Here is a 12,951-nt window from a genome sequence, read left to right on the forward strand (position 1 = left end):
CGGGAAGCCCTGTTCTCCACACCCTATGGTCGTATGTACTGGTTTTATCTAAGTAGTGAACTATATAGTGCAAGGTAAGTAGGTGCGATCGTGTCATAGCGGGCTCAGGTATAGCTATGAAAGGTAAGATCCAGGAGATATCAGACCTAGGGTCTCAGTATAAAGTCCTTTCGGCCTATTTGGGAATAGACTTACCTGCACACCCGTTCGTACAGATGGGGAAGGTGTCGTCATAGTTGTGGAGTACTCGAAGCAGGTCCAGTCCGAATTCATCGAGATGGATGGGGCCGTACTGTGAAGATGGCGTCCCTCGGCAAAGAGGCGGTGAAGGTGAAGCACCAGCACGTTGCACAGTACAACGCTAACAGGAGAGGGCGTAGGGTAGAAGTGTCCCTCGGCGATCGCCTAATGTTGGAGATTGCGGGAGTTGCCGTGCCACTGCTGAAGATCGAAATATAATTTCGCCAAATTGGCAACATTTCCCCGACGCACGTTTGGGGTTTTTCTCCGAGTACACCTTGAAGACCCATTTAGAATCACAGACGCTTTACAGAGCTCTCTGAGTGCAGTGTATCTCACGGTGGGATTGCCGGGGTACGCCAACGGTGTCCAACGCTCTTGCTCCTTATCATTTTCATACCGATCGAGAATGTCAACGGAAAATCCGTGTCCACATCTTGGAGACTCAGCGACTGTTCGTGATACAGCGATTAAGTTCTTTCAATGACAAATGCGCCCCAGAAGCCTCTCCGTCGGACATCCAATTCCTCATCGGATGATCAGCGCATGTTGCTTAGTGAGGGCACGTCAATGTGCATTTCCAGTCGATGACCATCTGAACCTCCTGTAGCGCCAACCCACCGTGTACAGATCTTTTCGGGTCTCGACGGAGTCACGGCTTTCCACGGCAGAACATGCAGGTGCGGGGCAAGGCTTCGAGGACCTTCCTTGCCTCCGTCATGATGTCTGTATTTCGTAGTCGCAAGTAGAAACTTGGAACTAAATCTCCGTTGCTGTCACGGATGAGGAGTTGCCGCGGGATATCATGTGATATGACTTGATGGTGGGCATTAAACTTTCGCCATACTATATGAAGGATGGGGGTAGATAACCTGATTCTAACACTTGTTAATTGATTGGCCATATAAGCCACAGGTCCGAGTCTTCACTATCGGTGTCTACGGAGTAAGGAGACCCGAGACTCCGGAGAAGGGTGAGCAGTGTGAATGGAAGCATGCCGAGACAACAGCGTCTAGAGAATTATGATACTAAGCTCTCAGGGAGCGTTTAGTACAAGACGGCAACTCTGTAGAACTCATCTGGTGGTTGTCGGACATATAACGCAGGTCACTGCTATTGTCATATTCCCGGGTCGTGGCTAGTGTAAGACTATGCACCTAACATACCACACTCATCGTCAAGACATATTTAAGAGACATCGAAGCCCACATGGCAATCCCCAAAACTGCGAATAAGAACAGAATGTGATCTAGATCGAGGCTCAGTCTGGCAGGGTGTTAAGCCAATACTTCTCTAAAGTATCGATCCTCTCGAGCTCCTTGACCCCGGCGCCCTTGACATCTTCAACTCCCCCAGTCTCGGCCTTCTCAGCATCCACGGGACAAGAGATATCATGATTCCTGTGAGGTGACTGAGGTTTCTGTCTTCCCCAAAAGGTTCGATGCTGAAAGACATTGTCCACCTCTTCGAGTTTCAGCCCCTTCGTCTCCGGCACCATTAACCACACAAACGGGATCGCAAGAGTCAGGCAACTAGCAAAAAAGAAATATGTTCCGTATTTGATATTCCGGATCATATAAGGGACACTGCGGGCAATGACAAAGTTCAGAAGCCAGTGGGTAGCCGTACAGATGGCCACACAAAGACTCCGTACGCGCAACGGGTAGATCTCGGAGCAGATGATCCATGGTACGCCAGCCCAGCTGAAACAGAAGCTGGTGGCATAAACAAAGATAAACACGGCGGCGGCATATGATCCGGCACTGATGTGCCCGTCAGCGTCGGCGTGGTGGGTGGTAGCGTGAAGCTTAACGAAGGCCCCAATAAACCACATGCAAAATGCCTTTGTTATAGCTCGTCAGAAACCAAATGTAGTCCGCGAATGCAGCATTAGGATCGGTCAAGACAGCAGACTTACCATCAGAGCACTCCCGCAAATCAACATGCGCGTCCGCCCAAAGCGGTCGACAACCCAATACATGGCGATGCAAACAGCGACCAATCGGACTACTCCATAGAGTCCCGTCGAAATCAGGGTAGTCTTACTACCAGTCAGACCGATTGATCGGAATATTCGAGGAGAGTAATGGTTGATCGCGTTGGAGCCAGCCATTTGAAAGAAAACCATAATCATGAAACCCAGAAAGAGCCTGTCTCTGATACCCGGGTGCGTTAGCTCTTTAATCTCGACCCAGAGTCCCTTTCCGGGGTTATTCGCCCTTTCGTCCTCCAGCTGGGCAATGATATCATTGAGTTCCGACTCCACAGAGGAATGAGTTTCGGGGAGCCCCCGCAGGTACGAAAGGGACTGCCTGGCGAGACTCTGTCCCCGAACCCTTGCAATCCATCTCGGGGATTCGGGAAGGAAAAGTAGACCAATAGTCAGAAGACCTCCGGGAACAAATTGAATAGCGAATGGTGTCAGCCATTGGGAGGTCGACGGTGCCATAGTTTGATCGACAGCGTAGTTAATCCAGAACCCGATGCACATTCCCACCTGGACGCCAATCTCAAATATACCAACCAGACGCCCCCGAATTTGAGGTGGGGAACACTCGGCCGTGTACAAGGGAACGAGCATACTTGCGGCACCGACAGCCTACATTGCACAGTCAGTATAGCCGACGCATATGTGTTTCGTTTAGTTGTCTGCTGTCTAGTTTCCAGGCCAAGACGTGGACAACTTACGAGACCACAAACGAATCTTCCCACAAGCATCACAACCTCCCTTCCCAAAGATGCAACCTGCATAGCTGTTCCGACGCAGAATATCAGGCCCGCCAGCGCGAGAGCAAGCTTACGTCCAAAACGATCACTCAGCGGGGCAGAGATGAGAGATCCGAAGAAGCAGCCTGCTTGTAGGAGCGATACAATATTGGCTGCAAAGGCATCCTCGACAGGCTTGGAAGCGTGCTCCAGCCCAAACTCCCTGTATATTGTTAGGGTCATCAGCACCCATGTAGTGATGTCTGTTTGGGGCCTGCATACTGCTTAAAGGAGTGCAACTCAATCGATGTGCCGATAAAGGCCATGTCATATCCAAATAGGAACGCCCCCATGGAGGTGACGATAGCTAGGAAATACACTCGTATAGTAAGCACCTTCCCAGCATTTCCGGCACCAGGACCGCCAGGCCGTCTGTCGAGCAAATTGCGCATGATCCTAGTTGGTATTTGTTTCAGTTGGAGTAGTCTTTCTCAATCCATCACAAGGAAGTGATTCAGTAGAAGAGGCACGGAGGGGCTTCTTCTCTGAGAGCAACACAAATGACACCCTCAGCTAGGAACGTTATTGGCTATCTAGGTGTGACGTTGAAGGTAATCACACGGGAAGTTATCTCCCGCGGGCCAGATCTTCCCGCGGAGCAAGGAGTTGCATGTATACAATGTATAGGGTCTTTCCGGGCGGTATCGCCGTGCGACATCATTACCCAGAGGATGGACCGAGAAGCATATGCTAATTTACGGCACAATACTATGGCTTCATAAAAAAAAGCTGTCCCACTCACAACAGTAGGCAATTCTTTGTCCTTTCCAGTTCAAAAACGCCAGATACACCAGGCCTTCATTGGCAGTGAACTGGCCACAAATACTCAACTAAAATAGCTTCCCGTGCTAGGAGGTAGAGACTGAGCCCGATTCGATGCCGGGAATTTCCAAGCACGTCGTCTCACACGCCTCGAATTCAGCCCGAACGGGTATTCCGGAGGTCTGGATGAGGGCGGGTACTTCGAAAGGACTATTCATTCATGAGCATGACCTCCCTTCATCCAAAGACCTTTGGGCACCAATTCTCCTGTCTGCTCTGGGTTTGGCGGAAGCCGACAAGAGACAGCTCAATGGAGTCGGCGGCGCGACATCAACCACTTCTAAGGTGGCGGTAGTTCGCAAGTCTAAAAGACACGGGGTCGACGTCGACTATACCTTTGTTCAGGTTGCCTCGGATCAGGCCCAGGTTGACATGACAGGGAATTGTGGCAACATGGCGTCCGGGGTAGGGCCGTTTGCTCTGGATGAAGAGCTCGTGAGACCAACCATACAGGGACAAAGAACAGTGAGGTTGCCTTCCACGTCATTTGGTTCACGTTTTGACACCATTGTTAAACTGGCAGATAGACATCAGAGTGTTTAACACCAACACACAGCAAATCCTGGTCGAAACCGTCCACGTCACCCCCGGACGGCAATTTTTGCGAAGACGGCGACTACAGCATAGCTGGGGTTCGAGGCACAGCGAGTCCGATTCAAATGACTTTCATCAAGCCAGGTGGTAGCATTACAGGAAGGCTCTTTCCCAGCGGAGCCAAGCAGGAAATGCTCACCGTGAGCTCAGCCCATACACCGACACCGTTTATCGTTCGAGTCAGTCTAGTAGATGCTGCGAACCCCTTCGTATTAGTTGACTCAAGTACCATGCCCGCCGCTTATCTTGACTCGGAGGCTACATCTCGCCTCTCGCTCGCAATCATCGAGGATATCCGCGTTGCCGGAGCCGTGCGGTTTGGTCTCGCTCGAGCCACTGCTGCGGCGGGGCGGGTTAGAGGTACCCCTAAAATCGCCCTTCTGTATCCAGGTGGACGCGAGGTGGACACAGAAGGCCGCATTAATGAGGCGGATATTGAAGTACTACCCTTCAGCCTAGGTCAACCTCATCCCAGCCTTCAGCTGACGGGAGCTGTCTGTCTCGGCACCGCGCTCAGCATACCGGAAACGGTGGCATGGGATCTTCGGCGCCAAGAAGCCGCACATGTCCACCATAATGTCCCTTCAGAACAGCAAGTCATAATGTTTGAGCCAAGAATGAGCACAGTCAAGCGGCTGCTCAAACATCCCAATGGACTGATGGACGTGGAGGCGAGGTTGGAAACGCACGAGAACGGAGAGACATCCGTGGAGAGCGTCAGCGTGTTTCGCACCGCACGACGATTGTTTGAGGGAAAGGTGTTTTATCGCCTGTAATCACAGGTCGTGGGTATGATTAGATAGATCCCCGATGAACTTCTTGCAAGCCAGCTGTATCGAGCGCTGTCAGGTGAAGATAAACAATGAAGCTGTGTGTTCACGTGGAGATAGCTCATCTGGCGGCCTCAGGCCAGCAATTCCCCCCTCCCCTGACGATCGACAACCGCGATCAACCAAACTTAACTGTCGATCATCGTGTCCGGATACCCCATCGGTTTCCCTCGTCCCCTCACAAGGTCACTGTGGGCACCTGCTCATCGTCATCAAATGATCGTTAGCATGGAAAAAAAAGCCTTGGTTGCTTTTCTCCAGAGTATTCAAGTTAGTTTCGTTTTATTTCATTTAATTTTTAATTCTATTCTTTTTTTTTGCTTTTACCTTTTGACTTCAGTAACACCATTTGGTCCCGAGTCCAGGGTTCTGCGTTACACAAGGCACAGTATCGGACGCAAAGCTGATTCAGTAGCCAGAATGTCACATAAATATACAAGCCAAACCTACACCAACGTATGCAAAATAGGATCCAACGAACACAAAAAAAGAGTCTCTCCGTACGCCGCCCAATGAAGATACCAGTTCCCAGAAACTCCGAAGCTACATCAAAGATCACGATGTATACATGTCGGTATATATATGAGGGTATATGACCGCATCCAATGTCCGGGTAGATCATCCGGTTGGCTGCGTGAATGGCGCATTCACGCTACTCGTACTGTTTATCGTCGTCGATGGCATCAGCCACTTGATCATCGGGGATCCATTCCTCCGATTCGGGAATCCACGTATGGCTGCATGCGATTAGCACTATCTAATGATGAGGAGGCTAGAAAACTCACTTATGGAAATGCGTGCTGGTCAAGGCAGTCTTCCCGTATTCCTCGATCAGAATCGCATCGTACTCAAAGGGTACTTTGGCCGCAACCCCTTCGAAGGTGGTCTTCCGGAGGGGATAGATATCCTCCGTCCTGTACTGGTGCTCGTGTTTGTCTATCCATAGGTTCGGCTTCTCCGGGTTCATCTTACTCAACCCGGTGATATCGATATAGAGTCCCGTTTGCATGTCTATCCATCGCGCATCGATGATATTCAATCCCATGCCATTCTCGCGTTGACGAGCCCAGGGGTTAATGTCGAGGAGGTAGGTCCGTTGTTCATCGGGATGTTTGGTCGAGTATCGGACGACCGTCTGGTTATAGCGGTCGGCAAGCTGACGCAAGGTGGTATCCGGTACTTGAGTATCCATATCCCAGTCCCAGGGCATGACCTAGAAAAATCAGGCAAGCGCATCCCGTTAGCGACACCTCGCAAACGCACACCAAGTACGAGAAATACCTTGCCGTTCCACCACCATCCCAGCAACGTCCCATGTGCGATCCACGTCTCTAATCCATTTTCGTCGAAGAAATTCAAGTAGGCGCGCACCATATGGGTCATTGTCTGCGGCCGTTCCTCGTCGGCCACGGGTTCGGTAAAGTAGCGGGAATCATAGTGGCCGAGAGTATCATCATGGCCTGGTTCATGGAAATACTTGAACTCCTCGGATTTGTTTAAGCCGTACTTGTCCCACAAGGGGTCCGGGTCGTCGTGATTGACGACCTTGCCGTAATGCTGTTCCGCGCTGCTCGTCGATAAACCAGAGGACGCCTCGGTCCGCGCTGACCAGATCGCACCGGTGAGAGCCAATAGGCCCCAAAGGTGCATTTCGAGAACTGGTGGAAGAAGGGAGGAAGGAGGGCGATCGGGTAGCGAGCAGATCGATCACGCCTCGGTGCGCATAGTGACCGGGAGAACTAGCGATCACCCGTCGGTTGATAAGTTGAGTAAATATGTGTATATAGAGCAACAGTAAGAAGGAAGTCGATTGTGAACCAGCAGTTTTTGCGCACGAGGGATCCGGGGAGGGAGCCAATATTATATTCCTAAAAGAGTAGTATCCCTGTCAAGTACCGTCGATCAGGAACCGAAACAGGGAGAAACGATGCAAAGCTAAACCTTGGGGGGGAAACTCTAAGAGAACCGAAGAATGTAAAGAGAAGTGATAAAATAACGAAAGAAAGAAAACAATCAAAATCTTTCCAAGACGCAGAGCAAGAAATTGCCCCAGTACAAGACCGCGCACCGGAAGGGAAAGGAACCTTGGGTATTCCTCCTACCATCCGACTAATCCGTCGAAAAAGCCAAGAAAAAAAAAAAAAAAAAAATCAAAATAAAATACAATGACATAAAATGGCAAAATTAACGGGAACCACTGCAGCTTCAGTTCTTTAAAGCGGGGCGAAAGGTAATTGGGTTCACGCAAAAGTCCCCACTGTGGCAGGAGAAATTAATGCATTGCCAGCGAAAAGAGATTCTTGGGGGACCCTGAAAGGGTGGAAATTCCTGTGCATCATCCGTAAGGGATTTTCGGCCTCCCTTCCAAGTTTCCACGGCACTGGGGAGTCACAATTCAGAGATATGGCATATCGATGAACTAAGTACTTACATGGGTATTCGGGGAACTGATACTACTTCCTTAGTACTGACAGTACTAAGTAAGTATCGGTACGGGACTTCCCCAAGTGCCGCCACCTCGCGTGCCAATTTGCCCGCTTTAGGGATGCTCCACTACGAACCTCCGTCCAGTGAGGGAGTAGCAGGGCATGCCTGAGTACCCTGAGTACTCCGGATGTATTCCATACTACTCGACGATGGGGAATTTTATGCCCCTAGAGAAATAAAATTAAACAAAAAAAAAAAAAAAAAAAAAAAAGAAGGTGACATTCCCGTACTCCATTCATATACAATCAATCAATCTCAATCATCCATTCGTCATCACGGACTGCATGGTGTTTCATCGTGAGCCACCTGACAGTTGACACCTCTCAAACCCTCAAAATTGTCTCGTATTCGCAAGAGCCAGAACCAGCCCTACGTCGGGTGTAATACAGTCGCTCCTGTTCCGGTACCAGTGGCTGGTTTAGGGCGCCAAACTAGATGCTTTAGTCGAGCATATAGACCATTCAACCACGACGGTCGACGCCATCGCACTAAATTCATCAGCGCTTGGATCCCCTGTCTGCATTATACTATTGTTATGCACAAAAGCACCCGGATCCATCATGAAGTAATGCCGTATCTCATGCACCGGCCACTACCGGCCTTCCGTTTTGGGTCCCAAGTAGAGCCCAAGTACTGACCTGAGGCACACGAGTGCTCAACGCCCCTGAAATGCCCACGCATTCATGCACAGGATTCAACTAGACCACAAAAATAAATCAAGATTGTCCAATCGTACCAAACGATGCATTTCCACGATCGTCGAATATCCCCATCATAACAACCCCCCTTTTTCTCTCTGGCAACCTGCCAAGCAGCCCGGGTCCCACTTAAAGCCGTTGTGACCTTCGCCTCCAACTCCTGGCCGAGTTGGAATCCAGTGTTCTTGGCAAAGCGAATAACTGCATGCGCCCCGGCGACCTGTGTCGACTCGAATGAGTGCTGCCTAATGTCATTCGTCTTGGCGAAGGAATGCTCTTTTCACCGGTCTTTGGGATCCTGAATATGTAGTCGTCGCGTTGGAAAGAGCTGGAACACATGATTGGGAATGCGGTCGGTCACCTGATCACTCCGTTCCCCAAAGGATCAATACTGATCCTACGTATCGATCTCGGTAGACGTTAGTTAAGTTATATTATATGAATGAAGCTGCTTGATTGGATTGTAAGTTGTTTATAGAACGGGCAGGTTGCCTATTCGCCTTTTAGAGCTTCGAATGAATCCAATTGGCAAAAACGATGAGTTTCTAGACATGGCGTGCAAACTTATTTATATTAAGTACGGCAAGCCCCTGCGGATGATTCAGCGACTACATCCCTACAGATTCTATCCCTAAATAGTCAATATTGAGGACTACGATTCTGAACGTAGTCCTCCCACACGGCCGATGAGGCAAAGGATGCCTATGATCTACGGGGCAGCACCACCCTTCACCCGGAAAGTACGAGTATTGGAGTGACACATGGCAGAGCCGGAAAGGATGATTAGGCATTATTGTCCTTGGGGTCTTTTGTGTATTGGCAATCATTTACTTTTGCTGAGCCAAAGTCTATCCACACATGTCATATCTATGTTCTGGTTCCGTCTCGCGTGCCTCGGTGCGCCCTTCCATGGGAACGGTCCCCGGCGGATGAAAGCGAATGTGCCAACAGCGGACTCGGGAGTCAAAAGAATTCCCGGCGTTCAATCAGTGGTCGGGCACGACCTCACCTGTATCCTCGCAGAGAGACCAGGCGAAACAGAAACGCCATCGGCGACACACGAAAACCAAAAGAAATCTCGTTCTACATGAATTTTGCCAGGTCATGTCGACAATCGAAAAGAAGAAAGAAAGAAGAACGGGTGGGGCATCGTAATGATAAATAAAACAACAATCGAGCGCACAACATCATTGAATTTGGTTCATAGGTATTGGCATCAGTCTGCATATGCGACAGCTGTGTTCAATGATAATATAGAATATTAAGGATGAGGAAAGAGCCGATGCAACGGGAGCGAGGCGTTTACTGCTTGTCGCCCGCGGCGGGGGTTTCGTCCTGGGCAGGAGCATCCGTCATCACCGCTTCATTCCGCTCTTCAAAGTTCATAGCAGCGGCCGCGGCCTTCTTGGCCTGCTCTTCAGCCGCGCGCTTGGCCTCTTCCTCCGCGCGCTTCTTGGCGAGCTCTTCAGCCAGAGCTTGCTGGCGCTCATCCTCAAGGGTCTCCTCGAATGGCTGCACCAGTTTCTTGATCTCCTGGAGCTTGCCAGCATAAACATCGAGAGTGGTGTCAGCACCGCCCTCATCATCGTACAGCCAGTTCTACGCAATCAAAGTTAGCACGGGCACGCAGATATGGCGACCTAGCAGGAAAGGAGTATGAACGTACCTCGAGCTCATCCAGCTTGTCGTCGAAGGCCTGCTTCTTCGCCTCATCTTCCAGGAATCTGGCGTAGCGACCATATTTCCTGTCACGCATATCATAGATCGTGGTTTCAAGCTCGTTCTTCTTCTCGTCGGTCTCGGCGATGGTCTTATCATGCAGATACATGGCCTTCTCGCCCTCGATCCAGGCTTCCTTGACGGACGGCTCAATGGCAGGGGTGCCGGCGGAGATGGGCAGGTCGCCCTTGCGAACCTGCTTCTTGACCTTGCGGGTCTTCTTGGGCTGCTCGTCACCCTTGGCATCGGTGTCCATGGCCTAGTCACATGTTAGTACAACAGGGTGCGCGTATTAAAATGAGAATCCAACTTACATCACCATCCTCCTCGACGGGCTCCTCGACTTCCATGTCCTCGACGTAGTAGCCGGACTCGACGTTGAGGATACCGTGCAAGTTCAGGCGGGCCTTGAGCTTGCAAATCATGAAGTCATCGTTGGCATCGGCCTTGACGCCCTTGACGGAGAAACGGCCCACCCAGGGGTTGGTCTTTCCGGGAAGCTCTTCGGGGTTGGCGTAGCGAGCTTCGAGGTCGAAAGGCTGCTTGCGGTAGAAAGTGAGAATCTTGGTCGAGGGCATGACATTGCCGCGGCCGAAGACGGTCAGGCTAGTGTCCTCGTCGGGGATATCGGCAGACTGCTCCCAGGTGAACTCGATGGGGTAGTTGACGATGTCGTGCACGGAGAAGTCACGGACACGGAAAACGGGAGAGAGAATGGCACATGCGAAGGCGCAACCGCGAGCGATGGCCTCATCTTGGTTCAGGGTGAAGGAAAGGGTCTTGCCGAAGAACTTGGAAACGGCCTCCTTGATGGCAGGGACACGAGTGCAGCCACCAACCATCTCAATGCTGTCAATATCCTCGGGCTTGAGCTTGGCCTCGGCAAGGGCCTGCTCGATGGGAACAAGGACGCGCTCCAGGAGAGGCTGAACCATGGTCTCCAGCTCCTCACGCTTGACAATGGCGCGAACGTCGACGTCTTCCATGAGAGACTCGATGCTCATGGGGGCCGCAGGGTTCGCCGAAAGGACCTTCTTCATCTTCTCAGCGGCGGCGAGGGTACGAGCCCAAGCCTTGGCGTTCTTACGGACATCGATCTTGAACTTCTCCTTGAACTCCTCGGCGAAATGCTCGGTGAGGGCAAGATCGAAGTTACGACCACCGAAGTGGCGGTCGCAGGCGGTGGCCTTGACGTTCAGTTCACCCTTGCGGAATTCAACAATCGAAGCGGTGTAGTCGCTGTGGCCGATGTCAACGAACATAACGCGGCGAGGCTTCTCCTCGGGGCCGGGCAGATCGAGCTTAGTGATACCGTATCCGAGAGCGGTGGCGGTGGTGTCGTTGATCAGTCTGAGCACCTTCAGACCAGCAATCTCACCAGCGTCAAGCATGGCCCGGCGCTGAATATCGGTGAACCAGGCGGGAACGCTGATGGTGATATCGGAGACGGGGATTTGCAGTTCGTTGGCGGTGATATCTCTGATCTTGGTCAGGTACATGGCGACCAACTGAGTGGCCGAGAACTTCTGCTTCTGCTGACGGAAGTTGACCTCGACACCGGCCTGGCCGTTCACATCGCAGAGGGTAGCAGTGTTGAAGCTCTGCTCGATCTGAACATCGGGATCGCTGAATGAGCGGCCAATCAGGCGCTTGAGGTTTGCAACAGTGTTCTTTAGGTTGGAGGTCTCTCGTGTCTTAGCAGCCTCACCGAGGTATCTGCACTTGTTGTCGAAGGAGACGAGGGAGCTGAGCATCATACACAGTCAGTATGGCTAGATGGAGAGACCCACGCCTTTCAGCTCATTGTTGGCCAAGGCGGGGCGGAATATTAACAGAAGGGTGGACATACGGAGTAGATCTGTTGGAACTTCGTTGGTAATCTAGATTGAGTCGCATCGATGGTTAGTCTTTGCATTTCAAGATGGTTAAAGCAAAGGGCGTTGTTTAAAACGGAAAAAAAAGAAGAAGAAGAAGCAGCGCTGGAGGTGGGGAAGGCATGATACGCACAATGTCGATACCCTTGTTACGGGCGACACCAATCTTGGTGCTCTGGGCACCGAAGTCGATTCCAACTACACTCATGGTGAAAAGGGAGATAGATGTGATCGGGGAAGGTAGGGTGGGAGGGAAGAAAAAGTGATGGAGGAGAAGGAGGAGGTGTAATGGATAGGAAGTGGTATCACAAAAGATAGGATGAAAAGATTTGGGGGAGCGAAGAAAGAGGGCTGGAGGGGGAGAATTTGCACGTTGAAAAGCGCCACTATCGGGCGGTGATGCAAAGTGTGGCTCAGGTAAGAAAATCGAAAAAAAATTGTTGGAAAAAAAAAAATTCTAAAAAATCCGGACGTGGGCTTCTCTCGCTGGTCACTGAAGATCCACTATCAACTTTGTACTGCGCAGTTCTATACGATCAGATCAAAACCGGATTTAAAGGGAGAAAAGACGAGGGAAGGAAGAGATGATAATGGATCTATATATAGGACAAACCCGTGCCATTCCAGCTTTCTATTTCGAGTGATCTGGCTACAACCTCCTCCTTTTCTCCAAGTCGTATACCACCGCTTCCCTTTGGGCTCCGATGGCGCTGACCTTTGGAACCTTCGAGCGCTTACCACTCGATTCTTCCCCCGCTGACCGCCTGCGGTGGGCTGGGGCAATATGCTTCACCGCCCTCCGCGGGGTTTGCTGCTTCCTGGTCTTCCGCTTGCTGGCTCTTATCGATAATCCACCCCTCAGAGATTTTACGGCCCTGGGGTACGCCATTGGGTGCCTGAGAGTCTTGGCCACCCCCGGGT

At 51.1% G+C, this 12,951-nt stretch overlaps 4 protein-coding genes across 4 annotated transcripts; 1 reads left to right on the forward strand and 3 right to left on the reverse strand.

The window, feature by feature from the left end:
* Positions 1-1,501: 1,501 nt before the first annotated feature.
* ANOM_004906 (sugar porter family MFS transporter) lies at positions 1,502-3,398 on the reverse strand (the record flags this gene model as incomplete). The annotated part of the gene is made up of 4 exons (XM_015550163.1): positions 1,502-2,083; positions 2,159-2,839; positions 2,929-3,169; positions 3,229-3,398. 4 exons carry the CDS (start codon positions 3,396-3,398, stop codon positions 1,502-1,504), a joined length of 1,674 nt encoding a protein of 557 aa, XP_015407773.1.
* Positions 3,399-3,882: 484 nt separating this feature from the next.
* ANOM_004907 (uncharacterized protein) lies at positions 3,883-5,198 on the forward strand (the record flags this gene model as incomplete). Its single annotated transcript, XM_015550164.1, has 2 exons — positions 3,883-4,263; positions 4,356-5,198. The coding sequence occupies 2 exons, from the start codon at positions 3,883-3,885 to the stop codon at positions 5,196-5,198; spliced, it is 1,224 nt and encodes a 407-aa protein (XP_015407774.1).
* A 706-nt stretch (positions 5,199-5,904) lies between these two features.
* ANOM_004908 (putative mannosylphosphate transferase (Mnn4)) lies at positions 5,905-7,217 on the reverse strand (the record flags this gene model as incomplete). The annotated part of the gene is made up of 3 exons (XM_015550165.1): positions 6,534-7,217; positions 6,038-6,465; positions 5,905-5,989 (listed from the first exon to the last, which is right to left on the reverse strand). Exons 1-3 carry the CDS (start codon positions 6,900-6,902, stop codon positions 5,905-5,907), a joined length of 882 nt encoding a protein of 293 aa, XP_015407775.1. The 5' UTR covers positions 6,903-7,217.
* Positions 7,218-9,739: 2,522 nt separating this feature from the next.
* On the reverse strand, positions 9,740-12,285 carry hsp88 (Hsp70 chaperone Hsp88; the record flags this gene model as incomplete). The annotated part of the gene is made up of 5 exons (XM_015550166.1): positions 12,164-12,285; positions 11,990-12,036; positions 10,471-11,902; positions 10,104-10,415; positions 9,740-10,036 (listed from the first exon to the last, which is right to left on the reverse strand). The coding sequence occupies exons 1-5, from the start codon at positions 12,236-12,238 to the stop codon at positions 9,740-9,742; spliced, it is 2,163 nt and encodes a 720-aa protein (XP_015407776.1). The 5' UTR covers positions 12,239-12,285.
* Positions 12,286-12,951: the final 666 nt, after the last annotated feature.

This window comes from Aspergillus nomiae (genome assembly GCF_001204775.2).
Source record: "Aspergillus nomiae NRRL 13137 chromosome Unknown contig00101, whole genome shotgun sequence".
Classification (NCBI taxonomy): domain Eukaryota; kingdom Fungi; phylum Ascomycota; class Eurotiomycetes; order Eurotiales; family Aspergillaceae; genus Aspergillus; species Aspergillus nomiae.